The sequence below is a fragment of the Gossypium raimondii genome, chromosome 12, assembly GCF_025698545.1.
Source record: "Gossypium raimondii isolate GPD5lz chromosome 12, ASM2569854v1, whole genome shotgun sequence".
Classification (NCBI taxonomy): Eukaryota; Viridiplantae; Streptophyta; class Magnoliopsida; order Malvales; family Malvaceae; genus Gossypium; species Gossypium raimondii.
This window is the reverse complement of record NC_068576.1, coordinates 57,030,946-57,052,085: the sequence shown is the minus strand read 5'-3', so window position 1 is coordinate 57,052,085 and position 21,140 is coordinate 57,030,946. Positions and strand designations below refer to the sequence as shown.

Genomic DNA, 21,140 nt, shown 5'->3' with positions numbered 1-21,140 from the left:
CATATACTAGAGGTGCTCATGGGCCGGGCGGCCCGGCCCGACGGCCCGTCCGAAATATGGGAGGGTTTGGGTAAAAATATAGGCCCGAAATATGGGCTTGGGCAAAAAAACGAGGCCCGTTTAGAAAACGGGCCGGGCCTCGGGCACCACTTTTTCGGCCCGGGCCCGGCCCGATTAATAAATATATTTATTTTTTTAATTTTAAAATATTTTTTACATACTTTTTTTTATTTTTTTTAAAATTGTAAAATATTTTTAAAATACTTTTTTAATTTTTAAAATATTTTTAAAATACTTTTTTAAATTTTTTTTAATTTTAAAATATTTTGAAAATATATTTTTTTAATTTTTTAAAATTTTTAAAATAAATATGGGCCTGGCTTGGGCAAAAACTTAGGCCCATATTTCGGGCTGGGCCCGGGCCAAAATTTTTTATGGGTCCGAACCCGGCCCGACCCGGCCCATGAGCACCTCTAACCTACACCAATCAAATGTTCTTCTTTCTATTTTTTTTCTACAATTCAAAATTTTTATATGAAATAATTTTGAATGTCACAAGTGTACAAATAAAAATTTAAAGAATTTTTTTTTCTGATCTCATCAAATCGAATTGGATCTAAAATATTTTCTTTTACTCGTCAATGGGTATTGATCTACCATACCGCTTGTCGAATCATTGCTTGGAGTTTACTGTCTAATTTAGTAACTGAAATGAAAAATTTCAAATAATTTAACAACTAATTTATAATTTTTTGAAATTTAGTGAATTTTACTGTAGCTCACCCAAAACTTAACTAACTTGGGGCATCTCATTAGGTCGCCTTGATTAGATCAAAGCCCATATCGCATGATCTCAACGATCCAAAATGAGATGCACAAATTCTGTAGCTTATGAGCCTTTGATCGCCCAAATCCAAAGGCTGACGGGACCCAATGTTCTCACCAACCTGTCGTTTTAGCACTTACTCCCCCCCTTCGAATTTCTTCCTTCCGTTCTTCGTCTTCTCTGCAACTCCAACATTTTTTCCCCATAACCACAAAAATTAATTAAAAAAGGCTTTAGGTTAAAATGTGCTAATTAGAAAAGAAAAAAAAGAGAAGAAATAAATATAAAAAAAGAACGAGGTTCAAATGGCAAATTGGATCTCCTCCAAGCTCAAAGTTGCTGAAACTCTCCTTCAACAGGTAAGTTTTAAATTTTTTTATTTTATTTTATTTTTTGTTCGAACATATTTTTAATTATTCTAGTTTCATTCTTTTTCTCAAGGGAGATGTAATGACCATTTTGAATTTTATGGATCTGATTTGATTTCATTGTTCACTGTGCTTTTTTTTTTCTCTATATGTATAGGAAATTTTGAATTTGATTTAGAGTGGTTTTAAATTGTAACTAATTATGTGATTGACGGCTCAGATCGATCAGCAAGCGGCGGAGTCGCTTAAGAAGAATGAGAAGCCACTTTCTGATGAGATTAAAATTGATACTCCGACGAAAACAGGTGGGGTTGTGTCTTTAAAGGATCAATTGAAAAAGAAACCACAAGAGAATTATGATTATCAAGGGAAATTATTCAGTGATCAAAATGCTAAAGTATCTAGTAATGATGATAGTAATAGTAATAAGGCAGTTAATGTTCCAAATCTGGACAAAGAGGTTTCGAGTTCGAAAGCTTCCGTGAAACGTAAGACTTCGCTTACAGATAGTGATTGGACTGAACTTCTTAGTACACCAAGTCATGGAACCGGTTCTTTGGGGAACACTCGTGGTAATGTGGTGTCTGGGATTCGGGGATTGGGGAAGGATGCACGGAGGAAAGGAAAATTAGGGTCTAATTCGTTGTCGTTGGAAAGGAAGAAGAATGAGAAAAGCGATGTTAGTGCTAGCAAGTCTGTGAGGAGATCAGATATTGTTTCTGGAAATAAGTTGAATGGGAAGCCAAATGAAGGTGAAGAATCGAGCTCTTCAGGGCGTGCTTCTAATAATAGCATTGATATACAGAATGATGGTAAGACTTTGGAAGGGTTGAAATTGAATCACGAGGTCACTGATTCAATCTCTATGGTGAAACTGAAAGATGACATGGATGAAGAAAATGGTTGGCAATTGGATTCTGGAGACCTTCTGTCTGATGCTGAAGGGTTGTCACGATCTGTAAGCAAGAACCATTTGCCTCCAAACATGCCGGAATTGGGAAATACTGACGGGGTACCTGATGTGAAAATAGGAATGCCTGATGCTCACGATCAGTTGGTAACTACTGTAAGTGAGAAATCCAAGTCCACCGGTTCATCCAGAAGTTTAGTCTCCAATGATGTGAAAAGGACCTCTCAGCCAACAAGTGATGGAAGCTCTGATTCAGATTCTGATTCTGATTCTTCGTCTGGCTCTGAAAGTGAACTTGAGAGGGAGGAAAGGAGGAGGAGGAAGCAGAGGATTTTGGCTGAGCGAGCAGCAGCCAAAGCTATTGAAGCTATCAAAGAACGAGAGAATATGATTGCGAAATTAGAGGGAGAGAAGCAGAGCTTAGAGAAAATACTTGAGGAAAGAGCCAAACAACAAGCAAAAGAGGTAACATTACATGATCCCTTTTACAATGTTACATGAATGCATGCACACATTTCTTCCTTCCTTTTATGGAGTTGATACGAAAATATTTTGTTATAACAACGGGCATTTCTTTTCTCCAAATTTCCAAGATTATACACTTTAAATCTAAAATGCTTAACCAAGAAATTTGTTACTTTCAGAGGAAAAATGTAATGCATAATATGTTCTTTTTGGAGAGTTGGGTGTTTAGTGGCTGAGGGTGGTGGCGGTAGTGGGAACCATTAAAACTAGGATATAGGATTACTATGTTACTTGGACTTAGGTGCGAGTATTTGATGCAAGTTTGTGCCCGGCACAAGTATATTTAACTTCTAAAATTTTCTATGTATTTAGAGGGTCATATCCCAAAACTCATGTCCAAATATGCGTCGGACATGGGTGTGAATATAATTACTTAAAGAAAAATGAAGAGTCGGGCCCGGAACAAGATGTTAGGATTATCCATCCTGCAAGTTCTGTATATTGTTAAGATAGAATGTATGACTTCTTAGCAACTACCCTCCCCAGTCTCTTCAACCCTCATTTTTCCTTCTCTGTAAAACCCAGTTATAACTTAGAACCCTAAAAGTTTAAGTGCTATGCCTCCAAGGTCTACCTCTTCTAATATATTTGTTAAGCTAGAGTGACAACTTGACAGAAATAAAGACTATTAACACAGCCAAGGATGGAAAAGGCTGGGACAATGTTTGCACACATGAATCATTATTCACTTTGAATTGGAAAGAGACCATAGACATGTTTGCAGTATTTTTTTCCCTGTTTTTTTCATTAATGATTAGCAGCTAATCCCGAACTACATCTAAATGGTTTATGCCTACAGTTTTCCTCTTCTGAATGTATGCTTACAGTTGTTCTGAATGTCAATGAAGTTGATGTGGGACAAGATCATGATCATTCACATTCCATGATTTTACTATTTAAGGAATTATTAGAGTTAGAGCTATAAGGTTATACTTGGTATTTGGTTTTTGTGTGTACAGTAGTCTAGAAGTATTATTTCATTTTGTTTCAAACGGTGAAGAACATTGAGATCAGAATATTTGATTTTATCCCTAGATTTAATTTTTGTCTTATTACTCTGATTTTCATCCCCATTTTATTCTACTACTGAAAGATCCATCTGTTTCACCAACTTTCTCCCTTATTATCCCTCCATCCTCTGTTTCTCTTCTTTCCCCCTCCCTTGACCTACAGCTGAAGTTATCTTCAACTCTACCACTAATGGCTTGTTATCTTCTTACTTGAATTAGGCTTCAGAGCTACAGACAACTATGATGGAAATGATGGAAGCTGTTGAGCTAGAAAAGCAGAAACATAATAATACTAGAATGGAAGCCCTCCAGCGATTAGCAAAGCTAGAGGTCCTGCAACAATGGATTTAAAATTCCTATTTCATATTTCATTGGACTCTTCTCTCCATATTTTTGTTGGTTATTTATGTCCTGAAGTTCTTGTTTCTAAATATCACTAGTAATTGCAGACCAGAAATGCTGATCTTGCAAGATCACTTGCTACTGCACAGAAGAAACTTGAAGTAGAGGTATGATAAACTTCTAATATCAATTGTCTGTTGGATCTATCATCCTCCTTTATTGCAGTTTTATGTCATTAGCTTCTGGGTTCTAAAATCTGGTTTTTCTTTCATTTTTCTTATTCCGACTGTGCTAATTTTCAAGCTTATCACAGAAAAGATGGTAGGATAAACACACATAACAAAGAAATAAGGAAAACCAACACTGGTGTTTTCCTATATAAAATGTATAATGGACTTTACTTGGTAGTGTCTTTTATTGGCTTGTTGATTAGTTCTTAATTTACTAGTTGATCACTTAGGAATGCATAGATCTATTCTAAATGTAACTAACATCATGATGAAAGAATTTCTTGCCTCATCCTGCCATAACCTCACATATTTTGCTCATTACGTTTTAGCTTTTTGGATCAGATTAATCAGATAGCAGATCTCCGACAACAGATAGAGTTGAAAGAAACAGCCCATGAAGGTATCTAATCTGTTATTTTTATCGGATTATAGTTTCTTGAAAGAATTTGGATGAACCTGCACTTATGTCCTATCTCAACCCCAATAAACAGGAAAGAGAAGAAAAAAAATATAAAACCACTGGCCTTAAATGAGTTTATGCATAAAAATAGAACAAGAATAAATATTTATTATAGAAAGTAAATTGTGCTAGGATTTTTGCTACTTTTCCTCTTATAGTTAATGAATGGGAATGTAAGTATTTCAACCAGTTGAATTGATTAAAATATTACAAGTGCATTTTAGAGATCATATTGACTGTAATGCTGCTGCTTGCAGCATTGGTTAGAATTTAGATATATCATATAATTGTTGAGGATAACATAATGTTTTATAATTATTAAAGTTATCGTGCAGTGCACAAGATTCCTGTTTTGCAGGGCATAGGAAAGGTCATCTGCAGTTTCTTGATTAATACTACCATGAAATAATCCTATCCGGTTTAGTAAGTATTGATTCTTTCTCACCTTGTAGAACTGAAGAGGAGGATCTCTAGTAGTTATCAGAGCGGAACTTATCCAAACCAAGTGAGTAAATTCTTCATATCTATGTTACTCAAACTTGGGTATGTGTTGAATACGGGTCTGTGTCTAACATGGATATGTGAATTTTTTTGTTCCAAGTTTTTCCATGTATTTGGAGGATTTTTGGAATGTCCTATCCCCTATACTCATGTCCAAATGTGTGTTGGATATGGGTATCGGACATAGATACTCTGGGGTAACATAGCGTCGTATTTCCTGAAATTTTCAGCAAAAATGCTTTTGGCCATTTTTGGGTCATCTTTTCTATAATCTTTTTATTTCAAATTATTGTAGTTAGCCGCTTCGAAGGGAATTGAATTCGAATGTGAAATACTTGAGGCCGAGTACTGTCTTGTCATTGATAAAATTGGACGGCTGCAGGGCAAGGTTAGCTTCCTCTTTCCTTCTATCTACAAAAATCACATTCAGTTATATAAATTTGCATGAATTGAGAACTTGCATGAAATTCAATTTCTCCATTGAACTCGACTATATGTATCTACATGTTTTTCTTGATATTTTAGATCTATTTATTCGTATAGAAGTGTTTGAGGTTTTCTGTATGTCAATTCAATCTGCTTATTACAAACAGGCAAAACAACTGGAAGCAAGCATTGAATTGACAAGGAAAGAAATGGAGGACCCAACAGAAGTAGAAGTTGAGCTTAACCGAAGGCTCGGACAGCTAACTGATCGCTTAATTCAGAAACAAGCCCAGGTCTGTCTTAATAAAAAATAATCATATTGTTATTTTTCCTGTCTAGCATGTCATAAGGTACTTGAGCGGAAGGATAAGAGTGATCTTAGCAAGCTTTAACTGAACTGCTCTTTATGTTTGGTCGGACTTGGGTCTCCACTTTACCGGGCTCATTGCACAGAGAGTTTAAACTGTTTCATCTTTTAACATGGCGTGAATGATGACCATGTCAAAACAGTAGCAGACGCCAACATCAGTGGAAAATCAAACACAGTCTGCAATAAGTTAATTGAAGAACATCAATATCAAATATTAAACATCATTTCTCCTGCTCCTTGTCGGATCAAATAGCAATAAAGTCTCGTTCATTCACTCCATTGTTTTTTCTTTTCCCGCAGGTTGAATCTCTCTCTTCCGAGAAGGCAACATTAACGTTCAGAATTGAGGTTGATATTATTTTACGAACAATTAGCAGTACAAATTTTCAGAACCAAACAACTAATCTTTTGTACTTTACACTCGTTGCTTCTCCAGGCAGTTTTGAGGATGCTGGATGAGAACAGTTCCGTGAATACAAGCGATGCAGCATCAAGCGATTTGGAATCTGGAACATGGGATCTTTCCGATTCGAAGTTGAAGCCTCTATTCAAGGACAAAATCCGTTCAGGCAAAAAACAACTCGGATCTATAGTGAAGCAGTTAGATGCTATATTCGTGGCCGGTGCAATATTCCTAAGAAGAAATGCTGCAGCAAAACTCTGGTCTCTGGTCTACTTGGTATGCCTTCACTTTTGGGTCTTGTATATTCTGATGACACATTCCCAACCGTCGGACGAAGGCCGATCTGGTGCTGTCATGTCCTTGGAAAACATCAACAACACTGCAAGCGGGTAAATTTGCCGTTTAATGTATTGATTGCCATTTCTTGGCCTTAAAAACATTTTGAGAGGTCGTAATTTATATATTTGTGCAGTGTTTTTGTTCCCCCTATGAAAATCACAAACAGATTTGTTGCGAGTTAGAAGCACTATTATTCGAAACTATTAGTGAGAAATATACATGCTTTTACATTCTTTGGTTCTGTTTTTTTTCCCTTTAAAAAGTGAAATTTGTTCATACAATTCACACTTAAAATATTTTAGGTTAAGTTTTGGAAGTCAAGATAGCCCTTGTAGGATTCTCGTCAGCAGACCTGTTAAGAGGTGTGTCAGTTCTGAAAGAAAATTTCTCTCAAAGGAGTCAACTTCTAACATGGGTCAAATTCTTCTACTAATTTTTTTTACTGTGCATGAATTGTAAATTTAGTTCATGTAATTTAGTTTGACCACTTTTAGATTAAATTATGCAATTTCCAAAATGTTAAGCAACAAACATAGTATCACATACATGTCAAGTTGTTATTTTCCTATCAAAACTAAAATTTCAAAATTCGAAAACTTCATATTAAAATGATCAAATTGAAAAACATGAACTACATTTATAACTTTACACATAATTAAAAATTAATAAGAAAATTTAAACTAATGGATTTAAAAACTGACATTCAAATCATGATTGAAATGTACATAAATTAAAATTGATAAATTCGAAAAATATAATAACTAAAATCAACCAAATTAAAGTACAAGAATTAAATCCAAACTAACTTTTCAGTAAAAGTAGAATTTAAGTCACTCATTTTGATATAGATGTATGTGTGTATATATACATTTACACCCTTGCTTACCATCACTGTACACAGCCTAAAAATGATTAAGTATACATGATTTCTTCAGTTCACATATCATCTGGCAAAACATTAATTACAACATTCTTTTTACAAACAGATGCACAATGCATCACTGACCCCCCCAAAAAAGGGTAAACACAAAATAAAGCATGAAGGAAACTGGGCAAAAAGAATCACATCATTCCCAAATGGGAGTATTACGTTGTGCAATCTTCAATCATATCTCACCCGAACTATCAGCAAATCGATAAAACCAGAATACATACACCGACTTTGACAACACTGTCATGGCTCACCTCTATCATGGCTCTTACTCAAAGATATAGTTGATCTAGGTACTTGTGCATTTGTTATAGGCTTTAGCAATGGCTTCAAAGCAGCCATAATTTCTGCAAATGTCGGCCTCAATTTTGGGTCTCTACAATTTTAAACAACGGGGATCAGTTCTGCCTATCAACCAATAAAAAATGCATCTGCAACTACGTCCTATAGATTTAAATGACAGGAAACTAGATTATGCTACACGCATTATGTACTAGGACCACCGAAAAATATACTCACGTGTGCCAGCACTTTCTAATAATTTCTGCAATGGCAGGATCAATGTCATCTGGAATATCGAGACGACGATGCTGAAATCCTACAGCACCAACAACTTGCATCGGGTTCATTCCTTTCCATGGTTGTTGCAGGGTAGAGAGCTCCCATAAGATAACTCCAAAGCTATAAACATCACACCTGCATATTGACCATATTTTTATGAATTATGATCATTAAAATGATTCTAGGATGATAATTAAAATAAAAAGAAGTAACCCGAAATAACCGAGGGGGAAGGGGAAAAGCCTACTTCTCATCGGAAGGTTCATTTCGTAGTACTTCCGGAGCCATCCACTCAGCCTGGAGAAAAAGCAAATACATGGACTAGATTTAAATTCAACGGCACATCTCATATGGTACAATTAAAAGAGCATTGGCAAGCCATACTATGTAGTTGCAACTTCCACTGGGATATCCTTTAGGATTATCCGTAAACGGAAATTATTCCTTTTTGGCTACACGTATGAGTCTGTTGTATATGTACCCTTATATCCCTAGAGAAAAGTTTATGCCATAGCAGAAAAGATTAACCTCAAACATCGATCATTCCACAGGATTTCTAAAGGCATGTAATTCATCTAGATATGTGGTTTTAACTTTTAACATCGTAAATTTATGCTATTTATTCATTTTTACATCCAATTATGTTTATCAAGCTATATAGCAAGGTTTGTAGAACACTACATGCAAGTTGGAAATGTAGCTACCTGAGAATCCCAAAATGTGGACTCTTAAGAAGAGGTTCCCCCTACCCCATAAATCTTTTTACATATTATCCGGTCTACAGCAAAATTTCAAGTGTATAAAAGGAAAAAGGAAACAGAAATGAGGGTGCAAGAGTAGAAATTTTCATGACTTAGATCTATAGCCATATATGGTACCAGTACCAGCATCAAGTCATGTCGACACTGGTAAGGTGACCTTCAACATAATCTATGTATATGAACAAAATATAAGCTGTTTGGCATTACCGTTCCTGCAGTCGACATTGATGATAGATATGTGCTGTGCTTCATCCGTGATAAACCAAAATCACAGACCTAAACAAAAATCATGCTAGGATGAGTTGTTTATAAAAGAAATTCCTAATAGGATCAGCAATAATAAAGAAGATAAAATGGCAACCTTTACAACCCAATTTCTGTCTACTAAAAGATTCGGGGACTTCAAATCACGGTGTACTATCATTGGAGTGCAATTGTGCAAGTAATTCATTCCCCGAGCCTGAAAGTTCCAAGAATTTAAAGGAAAAAAATGAGTAACAAAGCATCGAGTGAACTTTAAGCATACCAAATTAAATATATCGCAAGAATAACATAATTGTTCGGCGCCCGAGCATTTGGTTTTAAAGATTGGTGCATGTTTCCCCCTACTCAAAGAGCTTGGTTCAAATCCCGCATCTCCAATGTCAAAACAATAATATTCTACAACATATAAAGGCACAAATGTTGGTAAAACTTATGAGTGATGAAAATGGAGGTTTTAATTTTTCATTACTGTCAAAAGCAATAAACTCTATGTGGATTTAGCATATTATTATTTAAGAGTATATTCATGTGCAACATACTATGGTAATTATAAAAGGGCATACTAAGTTTGATGTCACGAGTCAACTAACATCAACTCTATTAAATAAATTACAGAAAAGCAAAAATAAAATTAAAACAATAAAAATTTACAGGTTTTAATTCTTTTAATTTTACAAAACACTACACATTGAAAACACTAATTAGTTTTTTTAAACATCTACTCATTAAAAGAACTACTCTCCCTTTCTAATATCTTTCAATTTTTAAAATTTTTTAACGATATATTTCTTTTAAAATATTATATTTTTCATTTGGAAACATTTCTTTCAATCACAAAATGAGTGTGATGAACGCTAGTACTATTAATAATAAAATGATAGGACCATACAGTATCAAGAGCCATCCTCAAACGCCTCCGCTCATCCAATTGATTGTTTGGTCGGTGAATTAACCTATACAAACTACCTCTGAAAAATGCAAGATGCAAAATACTTTAGAGGGAAGATACAACAAAATGAATTGTTAAGCACATTAGCAACAAGGAATCAGAAAGAATACATAAAAGAGTCCAAAACAAAGGGAATCAGAATAAAAGAGCCAGAATGCCAAGATGAACAAATTCAGAATCCAGAACTATGACTTGAGCAGCAATTTATCCATTAGTGCACAAGTTCAGTAACTCTTCCAAAGTGTCTTTGTATATATGCCACACCCTTGGTTATAGTATATTTAGCTTTCAGCCCTCTTTATTCTTTTACGCCCAATTCATTTGCTGAATAAAATAAAATACCGAAATATGACAAAATTATGTGGATTTATGAACAACGCTGCTCAGACAAAAACTAATTGTACTGATGTATTAGGAAGTCATCAGAAGAATCCATCAAAAGTATTTCATTTGAGATTCCAGAGTTTGATCTCTAGACATTGAAACTAGGGGTCATTCTATCAACAGATAAAGTTTCAAGAAAATTATGAAAATACGGAGGGACAACTTACCTATGAAGAAATTCTGTTACAATTGAAAGGTTTGGAGGACGAGTTACAGCTCCCATGAAGAGAACAACATTGGGATGTCTGAGTTTTTTCATGAGGAGGACCTACAAAATTAGTATTTAAAAATTCTACTTTAGAAGGAAAGTAATTTGGACAATAAATGGAGGGGGCAATGGAGAAACTGCAATGCGATTTAGGGAAAACACTTCCTGCAAAGAACTGTGATTGTGCCAAATGAAACCACTCCCAAAGGAAAGACTATTAATGAAGTCCAAACAGACCACTGACATGGACTCATATAAATGGAAAAAGAAATGCTTTACCTTCTCAATAGAATTCTAAGGGTTCGACCATTCTGGTGTTGAAATTAATCTTTTAAAACCAGGACCATTCAAGAAGCCTAGTTTTTGCTCGTTCTCCTAAAGGAAATTGATAAATATATATATAATACATTTATTCTGTTATGCAGAGTACAATTTTATAACTACTTATTGGGTCCAAGCTGCAGATTATTTACCATGCAGACTTAAAGTATAGATGAGAAGCATGCAGTGCCTGGCCCTTGGAAAGCTCTATCCATAACAATAACAACCACTAGAGAAGTATAGATGGACATAAAGTGGGACAAAAATGACTCAGTTTTAGGTCTGTAAGATGCTTCATAGTTAATTATATGGTAATCTGTAACTCAGGGTTAAAACATCTCCATTGACATGAACAACACATCTATTTAGGCTTTGGCATAAGGTAGTGCATATATAAAATAGGAGAAAGGAAAAGCTTGTACCTCACTTTTGTATTCTTCAAGTGGTTCCCCAGAGATATCTTGATCCAGGAACTTCTTTACAGCAACTTCCTATGAAATCGAAGTATGAGAAGATGGTCAAATGTTCTCCTTCAAAGAGAAGCAACATAATATGGCAAAGTTTACCCCATCAAAGACCTAGACAACAAATCATTTCTACTCAAGAAGTGGGAAAGTGAAAAATCATGTTATGACATTGATTGAGAACCAAATTGACATTTTAGTAAAGTTATTCTGTGTGCATGAAAGAATTTATAGTTAATAAATATGGCATAATTATCCAGTCCCCAAGAATAAAAAGGAACATTCTGCAAGACTTAGTAAGACTAGTCTGTCTATATAAATGAAAAAGAAACAGGAGATGAAGTTTATTTGAAAATTAGTGATTTCTAGTAGTGTTTTAAAACATCAAGTCTAAAACCAATATGGTAACTAGCAAAGAGGACATTGGACATAAAAGACTAAGAACAAAAAAACTCACAGTCCCACGCCATTCTCCACGATAAACCTCACCATATGATCCTGCGACAGAAAGGATTCACCAAAATAATGAAATTAATCACATCTACACAAGACAAAGCACGGAATTTGTAGCTAAAGAATAGGTTGATACCAAGTCCAATTCGTTCACCCAAGGTGATTTCCTCCCAAGGTATCTCACATTCCGCAACATCATCAAGAGCATTATCAGACTTTGAACTATCATTACCAGCTGATTTATCTGACATTCTCTCGCCTTCAGAATTTACCCTCCAGGCATTTTGCCTCCTTTTACTAATATGCTCACAGCCAGCCAAGTTAGCATCTCCATCATTACAATCAGTCTGCTTCATCACAGCTGCGCTAGTAGCTGCCATTACAGCAGCTGCTACAGGAAGTTCAACATTTGAATCTGTGTCCAATCTTTTTGCAGTAACTACCATTGAAGATGCAACAGCAGCAGCAGCAGCTGCTGCAGCAACTGGGACACTTGTGGCATACTGAATAGAAGCCGCTTCAGATTGTGACAACACAGGTGGTCTAATGACTTCCCTTGTATCAACTGGACAAGTGACCCTTAGGCCTTCCACAGATTTAAGATGTTCAGGTTGGTCATGAGGAGAGCTTGCTTTGGCATGTCCTTTCTGATGGGGTAGAGGAGGCAAGCAATGAGAAGGTCTAAAATCATTTTGGTTCTTACTATTGCGAGGTCCAGTGCCCTTTCCATTTTCATCCTTAATTTCAACTGGCAACCTTACTTCAATATTTGATGTATCTAACTGCTCAGAATAAACCCCAGTAAATAAGTTAGGAGGAACAACAACACCACTCTCAAGTAACACATCATGAAGTTTTTGAGCTAACTGCGGATTCTCCTTGGCAACATCAATCACATACTGTGAGACATCTTTCACCTGCATCCTACGTACAGCAGGGGAGCTAATACCTTCTGTCCAGGAAGGAGATCTTGCATGCACATAAGGATAATTAGGTCTGTTTGGAAGCTCTCGCACAGGTTCCTTCTCTATGCTAGAAGGGGTTTTAAAATCACCCGTAGATTCCTTTGATTGCTCCCCACTACTAGTTGCTCCAGACAAGTTTAAACAAGCACTAAAATCTCCTTTTCCATCTTCAAGTGAACTGCCAACCCCACTGGTAGAAGAGGCTATATGGGTTGAATCAATGTCTCGAGACAAAGGGCCGGAGGAAAAGAAAGAATCATCGTATTCCACATGAGATCCATCTGTATCAGAAGGAATAAGTGTGCCAGGATCTGCCATTAGGTCAACAATGTATTCCCTGAAAATCACACCAACCACTTTTGATGAATAATTAAGCTTTTGCAACCTATGTCAACTGTTAGTTGAAAATTGCTGAGGTTTCTATAGAAGGTAGCTATAAAATTCAGCAAAAGTAACACATTAAATCAAACAAAATAGTCAACTGTTACCCTACTTAAAACATGACAAATATATTCTACCTCCAAGAAAACAGAACTTCACTAATTCAGGTGACTAGTCTCAAATTTTAGGGGAATGGGTAAACATATAAAGCATAATAGAAATCACCTTCCATCATCAATCTTTACAAAGTTCATTGCCACATCATCAGAACCTGTATATTGTTGCCCTTTCACCAACCGGCAAGGAATGCCAACACTATCAGCCAAAACCTTTGCAAGCCACAAAAAGACAAACAACCATCATTGAAGATCATCACATTCAAACCATAAAAGTCTAACTGCTAAAAAATGTTCTCCCTATAACTAAAGGCAAGAGTCAAGAAAAATGCCCCAGAGTACAAGTGAAAGATAAACATCATTGTAAATGACCTAAAATAAATTTACAAAATAATGAGAGACAAACATCGTCGTAGAAACCAAAAATATTTCAAGTACATAGAAATTAGAAAGAATAATAGAGGGTTCATTAATTGCTGTCGGCCTTTGGTATAGTGCAGTAGTGAAAAATCAAAATAGCCAACCTCACATTGTTGGAAAGGCTTCATTTCCTTTTTTATTTTTTTCCTTTTGCAGTTGTTGTTTCTCAATATTGCTTGCATTTATTAAGAATTAAGAAATAAGTAAGAATACGACCTTCTTCAAAGTACCATTTTTTTTCCTCCTGGACTTTCTTGCAACTTTTCTTCACTCCTAACACCTACTCAATGGCACAAGATATTGAACAAGTAAAACTTGTAATATTTTGGTGATGTGGCTGAGATATCTTAGCATATTAACATTAACATAAGACAGAATCTTTGTGAATCATTACAAGAGAAATACACAAATTGCTCAAATGGGCTAAATCTAACACGACTACAAGCAGTCCCAAACTCCTAATGACAGAAAACCAAATTTAGTTGTACTTGAAACATCAAGTAAACTATAAACTTTAATGAACTAATTCTTTATTCCAACAACATCGAATTGGCTGTATGGAACCTTTCCCTTTAAACCATTCCTACAAATCTTGAGAAATCCAGTCATCAATCCATAAATAACTAAATTTAAAAAATAAAAAAGAAAAGACTGAGCAAGTACCTTGAATAACAATGCACGATGACGAGCCAAACCGATTGTTAAAGAACCAAGTGGCAAAACCATGCAGTCAAGGGTAGATTTTAGACTGTAACTAAGACTTCGCCAGGCTCGTGACATACAGTCAGGATCCACAACTGGTCCACCCATATATTCAGAAACTAAAACTGCAAGCTTTTGCACTAGATTGCTGCTTACAAAAGCCAAAGATTCTGACTTTAACTTTGCAGTCATCTCTAGTGCTTTTCGTTCAAGTTTCAACAAATTTGCATCAGAATCTCTATTGACCAAAACTGCTTCCCAAGAGACGTTGTCTGCCACCGATGTCCCTTGCAAATCAAGGAGTGAAGGCATTCCTTCCGCAGCAGATCCAGTTAGAATTCCATACAGGTCATAAAAGCCATCCAGGATCTTGTCATCATAATTAAGAGAATTATAATTCTGCAAAGCATGGACAAATCTACGATATGAGCTGGTTAGCAAGGGAGAAACATATGGCAAATAAATGCCAGAAAGTAACTAACCAAAGGGAAGGAAACCATGAGAAACAGATGTTTAAAGGACCATATAGACATATTAGCAATGTTAGGCATAAGATTTTCTTTTTAGCTGGGGCGAGTGAGGCATACCTAAATGTATGAGAATCTGATAAGTTTTAGCATTTCATTATGCATATATGCTTGAACCTAGAGCCTAAAAACCTGACTTGATCCCCAAAAACCAGCCAAACCCATGACTCAAACTCGAAACAACACAGTCTGAGATTACTCTATCTTATATTTAGTATAATACTATTATTTAACAAACTTTGTAGAACCTTTTACCTTTACTATTTGCGTTTCATATAACTTTGTAGAATCCTTAATTATTACTAAAATAATATAAAAAAGTTAGCATGTAGTTATAATGACTTGAATTTCTGTATTTATGCATCATAAGAAAAAAAACTGAGAATGATACTAACGTTCATGTTTAGATGCTTTTATAAAATAAAGATAGAATGACAATTGAAAAAGATCACAACAACCACAAGGGCAAGACAGACCCCTTATCAGAGCTTTATTGGATTTGGTTTTGAAAGCCTTTCCCCTTCTATATGTACAAAACAAAACAAATTGACCCCATTCATGCAATGTTTGTGTATGTGTTTTTCCTGCAAAGCAGCTGACTAAAGCTCTACCTATGGTACATGGTGAAGATAAATTGCTAAAACTCAACCAAGACCATTAAACTAAAAGCTTCCAAAGAAGAAACAAAAAGCTAAATGGAAACATACCCAATATCTATATGCAACAACTTCAGCTGGAGTATTCTCAGGACCACAAGAGCTTAGACTAATTTGCTTAACAGCCTCAATCTGAGCAGCTTCAGGATCCTCCCTAGCACTCAACTCCATAGCCAATTGTATCTGATAATACTCCTCTTCTACATCAGAATCCCTAGTGTTGCTAGACCCTGAATTGCCCTTTCCTGTATCCAAAGCAGCCTTTGAACCACTAGTGCTAACTGAATCACTAGGTTCCATAGTTTCCCTTTTCTTCAAATTTGAAGAAGATGGTGGACTTGGACTTTTCCTATTAGCTACTGAGTTCAACCAACTAGAAAGAGCAGATAATGATTTGTTATTATTACTATTATTATTATTATTATTCTCAGGGCTGTGTTGAGACGATGATACATCATCACTGGACTTCTTGTTGCTTCTTGATGAAGACGACCCTTCAATATCTTCAGATTGATTAGATACATGCAGCTTCTTGAGAATGTTCTTCATATTGGCTATAGCTTCCAATGCTAACGAAATAAAATTCTGACCATAAACATCTCCATTGTCTTGGACCAAGCATGAAAATCTCAGTTTAAAATAATCTTAAAAAAATGATTGAAGTAAACAACCCCTTTTTTATTACCCAAAAAAATGAACCCGTCAAATCCAAAAGGCGAAAAAACTATAATTTTGAAGCAATACCCAGTGAAGTTTGTCAAATATCAAAAGGGCCCAGATGATCCAGTTGAAAGAAAACAACCTTTTTCCCTCATACAAATAAATCCACAAAAGAAAAAGGTTTAACACCGTAACCAATAGACCCTGAGTTTCTTTCACCTTCAACAACCAAGAATAAGAAGAGTTCAGCACCCAGATTAAGGGGAAAATTTGGATCATATTAGTGAAGAAAGCATAGTGGAGTAGCTTCCAAATATACATATGCTAGGAATAAGGAATAATAAATAATTTATTATTTAAGTAAATATTAAAAAATGCTACTTATAGTGGACAAAAGAATTTACTCTAAATGTGTGAATTGATAAATTATAATATGTTTTCTTTATATATGGATAAAAAAGTGAATAGTTTCTTAGGAAAGATTTTTAAAAATATATATTTATGGGAATAATTTATATATAATTTTAAAAGTACAGTTTTAGGCATTAATAATGCCATATCATTAAATTTTAAAGATAATAAAGTATTATTATATATTTGTTTATATCTGAAATTTTCTCTAACTTAATTCAATTTTAATTAAATTACTCAAAATAATTAATTTTTAAATTATAAACAAAAATCTTTTCTTCTTTTGCAAATTTTAATTTTTTAGAAATTGATATTTTTTAATTTTGTGCAACCAATTTAAATTGGTTTCGTGGATTTTGTTACATCATTAAGTTTCGTGGATTTTTCTTTTTCATTTAAAACTGGTTTTTATTTCATGTTATATATTTTTAAAAGTAAAAATTATATTGCATTAAATTTTCAATAATAAGAATGGTGTGAATTTTAAAATTTTTATGTTATTTGATTTTTTATTTTAATTACTTATGTTTTTTATTTTAAAAAAATTAAAGTTGGAGAGTAAGTTGAATATTGATGGGTGTATATTAATAATTTAATGTCTTTAAAATTTGATAATGTGATGAAATTTAATTGATACATAAAAACTTTATTCCCATATTTTATATAAATTTTAAAATACAGGATTATATTTTTATCTATAGAAAAAACTTTATTATATTATGTTATATTATTTATTTATTTATTTATATGGTATTTTATCCTTTTCAATTGAAATGTTCTAAAGGCGAAGAAAATCTGACTTGAATATCCTCAAATTAGTGAAAAAAAATTATAAGTTCGTTGTAAAGATAGAGAATATTATCTCAAGGGAATATTTTAATTTAAATAAATAAAAGTAAAAATAATTATATGTATTTTTATACATTTAGAAAAAATGAAGATTTATTTATTAAATAAAATTAAGTTTAATATTGCATGTTAAGTCAATTTATGTTCTTAAATAAATTTGTTTTATTATTATAATATTTTCAGAAGAACGAAAGTTTTATTCATTACTCAAAACAAGAGTTAACATAGTATGATTAATATTATTATTTATGTCTTGGGTTATTTATAATATAATTAAAATTTTATTATTTTTTAAAAGTTACAATTACAAATAATAATATCAATTACAAAATTCACATATTTAAAATATCAAAGTTGACATATTTATATAATTTATTGATTACAAATAACTTTTAAATTAGTCACGAACATATTATATAGGTAAACCCAAAAACACTAAAAGGAATAAGGTTAAATTATACTAGTAGTTATCTAATTATTTTTTAGTCACTAAACTATGAAAAAATACAAATGGTCACCCAACTATTAGTAAATTTCTTTTGGTTATCCATATATGAAAAGTTACAAAATAATCATCTAACTATTCAATTTTGTCTTTTTTGATCATCACTGATTAGTGGTAACAACTTTAAAAATTGACATAATAGCAACATCAACTCTCAATAATAATAATAAATTATGTCAATTTATTTTAATTCTAAAACAATTTAACTCTTAACATTTATGTATTAAATAAATTTATTTTTCTTTATAGTCTTTTCATATAAAACTAAAAAAATTATTAACTAAATTGAAAACATAAAATAAACCCCAAAATAAATATAGTAAAATAAATACAAACAAATTATTAAAAATTTGACGGTTTGTAGACAAAAAATAAATTAGTTGTAGCACCTTTTTCATCCATAATTGGATGAGAAGAAAAAAAAGTCGTAGACGAGGATAAGTCCATAACATTTTGCTTTACCTTTAATTCTTTTGTCCTATTATGCATCATGCTCTGTGCCCTAACCAGTTGAACCCACTTTCCTTTGGCCTTGCTTTCTTTCTTTCTTTTTTTCCTTCTGGAACTTTCTTTTATTTTGTCTTTTTCTTTTTTCCTTGTCGTGGAATTATATGTATCGTGAAATTAAAATACTAATGTAATAAAAATAAATAAATGAATAATTAAAAAATCAATGTGTCAGTGTAAATGAATAATTGAGAATCCACATTTAAAGCCCAAGGTGTTTGGACCCAGCGTGGTGGGCTTATCTACCGAAATCTCAAATAACGCCATTTTGGCCTAGTTAAATGTTGACAATAAAGATTTTCAATATAAAAAAAATTAACTGCATCCAATTCTGCTAAATTATTAGTAAGTTTACATTTTACACTTAGCTTTAAAATTTTACAAAAGTGATCATTGAACTATTCAAAGGTTTTCATTTAAGTCAATAGATTGTTAAAGTCATTATTGTATGGCTTTTTTTATTCGCACTATGTGCACCAATTAAAAGCTCTCCTTCTAGGGGAGAAGTCAAAAAAATTCTTTGGGGGTCGAAATTAAATTATATATTTTTATGATAGTAAAAATACAATTTCTCTATTTTAATAGTCTATATTTTTATAATTTTTGGAGGATTAAATCAAATTCTTATCACTTTGGGGGCCAAAGTGCAATCTTATCATTACTAATTTAAGATTTTATAAATTATAAAGGGTCTAAATGAAAATTTTTCTATTTTAGGAGAGACAGGGCTCTTGCCAGCCCCCTTGGATCTGCCCCTTCTTCCTCCTCTTTCTCTTCTACGGTTTAATTTTTTTTATGAAATGACTTTGAATGTTAAGAATCTACAAACTAAAATTCAAACAGTTTTATTCTCCAATCTTTGACGCTGATTGTCATATCAATTTGGATCTAAGTTATTTTCTTCTACTCATTAATGGGTACCGATCCACCGTACTAATCGTATAATCGTCGTTTGAAACTCACTAGTCGAACTTTAAATGACTTAAAATAAAAACTTTCGAATTATTCGATGAATTAAATTATATTTTTTAATAATTTCAGTGGCTATTTATAACTTTTTAAAGTTGAATGAGTAAAAAGAAAACTTACCAATAGTTTAATGACTTTGAATATAGTTTAGTCTAAATAAATAGAAATAAGTTGGTAATTCAAATGTTTTCTATTGTCATAAAAAGTTTTAAGTTTCTAAATATAATGTGGTAATTTTACAAATGAAATTTGACAGGTAAAAATTGAATTTAAAATTAAAAGCTAGAAAAAAATTTAGAGAATTAAATTATAGGTAAACTAAATTCTTAACATTAGAAGAGAATGGTAAGGGCAAGGGCCAAACAGAGCCCAAACCCTCCTATAATGGGAAATCATGCTTTTGACCCATGAAAATATGTAAAATTTTAAGTTAATAAATAATAAAATTATAATCTAAACTTTCACAAATAATAAAATTTTGATTTAATAATTCTAAAATCATAAAGATATATATTAACATTTAATATATACAATAGTGAAATTGCTTAGCTCTCATAAAACAATATAATTTAATATTGTCCTCCCATAAAAAATATGGCTTCGCTCATAAGGAAAAATGCAAATATTTTAAGCATATTTTAACCTATTTTGTTTCTGTGCAAAAATAGTATGTTTTCAGTCATTTACCAACTAATTTAATCTCCATTTGATTCCCGATACAAACATAATAAATAAAAATACGCTCATAATAATATTTATATTTTCATTTAAAAGAAATAAAATATACTATCTAGTTAGGTAATGTCCATGCACAAGGGCAGCGTAGAGGCTTAACTTCCTAAAATATAAAATTTCACATTTAAAATTTTAAATTGTAAAAACTTTAATTTTATAAAAATAAAATTATACTTTCGCTTTAAAAATAATAAATTTTGATTTAATCATTTAAAATTATAAAATATAAATTATTAAAATTGTAAATTTATATTTTATATGAATTTATTTTTAACTTGCTCTATGCATGCGCATTCATTTCAAATTTTATTGGAACTTTAATTTGTAAGAAAAACAAAAACAAAATTTCCATGCAAATTAAAATGATTACTTTATTTATTTTTTAATTCCAAGCCAACGTCCATGTGATTTTGCATGCAAAAACGATTGATGTAATACCGCACCAAAAGTTTTTTTCATACAAGACCATAAAAGGAAATTCCTCAATTATCCATCCCCTCTGATTAAATTTTGTCACTCGTATATTTATATCATATCATAATTTATTTATTCTATATTAAATTTTATTTCAAAATTGAATACATCATTACATATTATTTTAATTATATTTTTATGTGGAATTTAAAATAATTAAATTTATCTTTATTACTAATCATAACAATGATAGATGATGATTGTTATTTAAGCGTGTGAGTGTGTATGGGATTTCACTTTCGGACATCATGATGGAA

The 21,140-nt window shown here is 32.8% G+C and overlaps 2 protein-coding genes across 5 annotated transcripts; one reads left to right on the top strand and one right to left on the bottom strand.

Annotated features, from left to right (window-relative positions):
* The first annotated feature begins 980 nt into the window (after positions 1–980).
* On the top strand, positions 981–6,943 carry LOC105765663 (golgin candidate 2). The gene is made up of 10 exons (XM_012584868.2): positions 981–1,185; positions 1,415–2,569; positions 3,859–3,969; positions 4,089–4,148; positions 4,554–4,611; positions 5,124–5,176; positions 5,468–5,560; positions 5,766–5,891; positions 6,269–6,316; positions 6,405–6,943. The coding sequence occupies exons 1-10, from the start codon at positions 1,132–1,134 to the stop codon at positions 6,762–6,764; spliced, it is 2,118 nt and encodes a 705-aa protein (XP_012440322.1). The 5' UTR covers positions 981–1,131; the 3' UTR covers positions 6,765–6,943.
* Positions 6,944–7,516: 573 nt separating this feature from the next.
* On the bottom strand, positions 7,517–16,746 carry LOC105765662 (probable serine/threonine-protein kinase SIS8). Of its 4 annotated transcripts, none has more exons than XM_012584865.2 (13): positions 15,825–16,739; positions 14,552–14,989; positions 13,578–13,681; positions 12,143–13,308; positions 12,011–12,051; positions 11,512–11,580; positions 10,728–10,828; positions 10,117–10,195; positions 9,325–9,423; positions 9,171–9,239; positions 8,450–8,499; positions 8,161–8,337; positions 7,517–8,017 (listed from the first exon to the last, which is right to left on the bottom strand). In XM_012584865.2, exons 1-13 carry the CDS (start codon positions 16,320–16,322, stop codon positions 7,885–7,887), a joined length of 3,024 nt encoding a protein of 1,007 aa, XP_012440319.1. In that variant the 5' UTR covers positions 16,323–16,739; the 3' UTR covers positions 7,517–7,884. The 4 variants fall into 4 exon arrangements, 2 of the variants coding, with proteins under 2 accessions (XP_012440319.1, XP_012440321.1); XM_012584867.2 differs by having other exon boundaries at positions 14,552–15,008; positions 15,825–15,969; XR_008191824.1 differs by lacking the exons at positions 7,517–8,017; positions 8,161–8,337; positions 8,450–8,499 and having other exon boundaries at positions 9,189–9,239; positions 9,325–9,623; positions 15,825–16,746.
* Positions 16,747–21,140: the final 4,394 nt, after the last annotated feature.

Bases quoted from the DNA above. Each gene is read 5' to 3' on its own strand.
- LOC105765663 (XM_012584868.2), top strand. From the start codon at position 1,132: ATGGCAAATTGGATCTCCTCCAAGCTCAAAGTTGCTGAAACTCTCCTT. The intron at 5,177-5,467 runs GTGAGTAAATTC...AAATTATTGTAG, and splicing joins GCGGAACTTATCCAAACCAA to TTAGCCGCTTCGAAGGGAAT. The intron at 5,561-5,765 runs GTTAGCTTCCTC...TATTACAAACAG, and splicing joins TTGGACGGCTGCAGGGCAAG to GCAAAACAACTGGAAGCAAG.
- LOC105765662 (XM_012584865.2), bottom strand. From the start codon at position 16,322: ATGAAGAACATTCTCAAGAAGCTGCATGTATCTAATCAATCTGAAGAT. The intron at 9,424-10,116 runs GTATGGTCCTAT...TGGAACTTTCAG, and splicing joins TGAGGATGGCTCTTGATACT to GCTCGGGGAATGAATTACTT. The intron at 8,500-9,170 runs GTAATGCCAAAC...CTTTTTCTCCAG, and splicing joins CAATGTCGACTGCAGGAACG to GCTGAGTGGATGGCTCCGGA.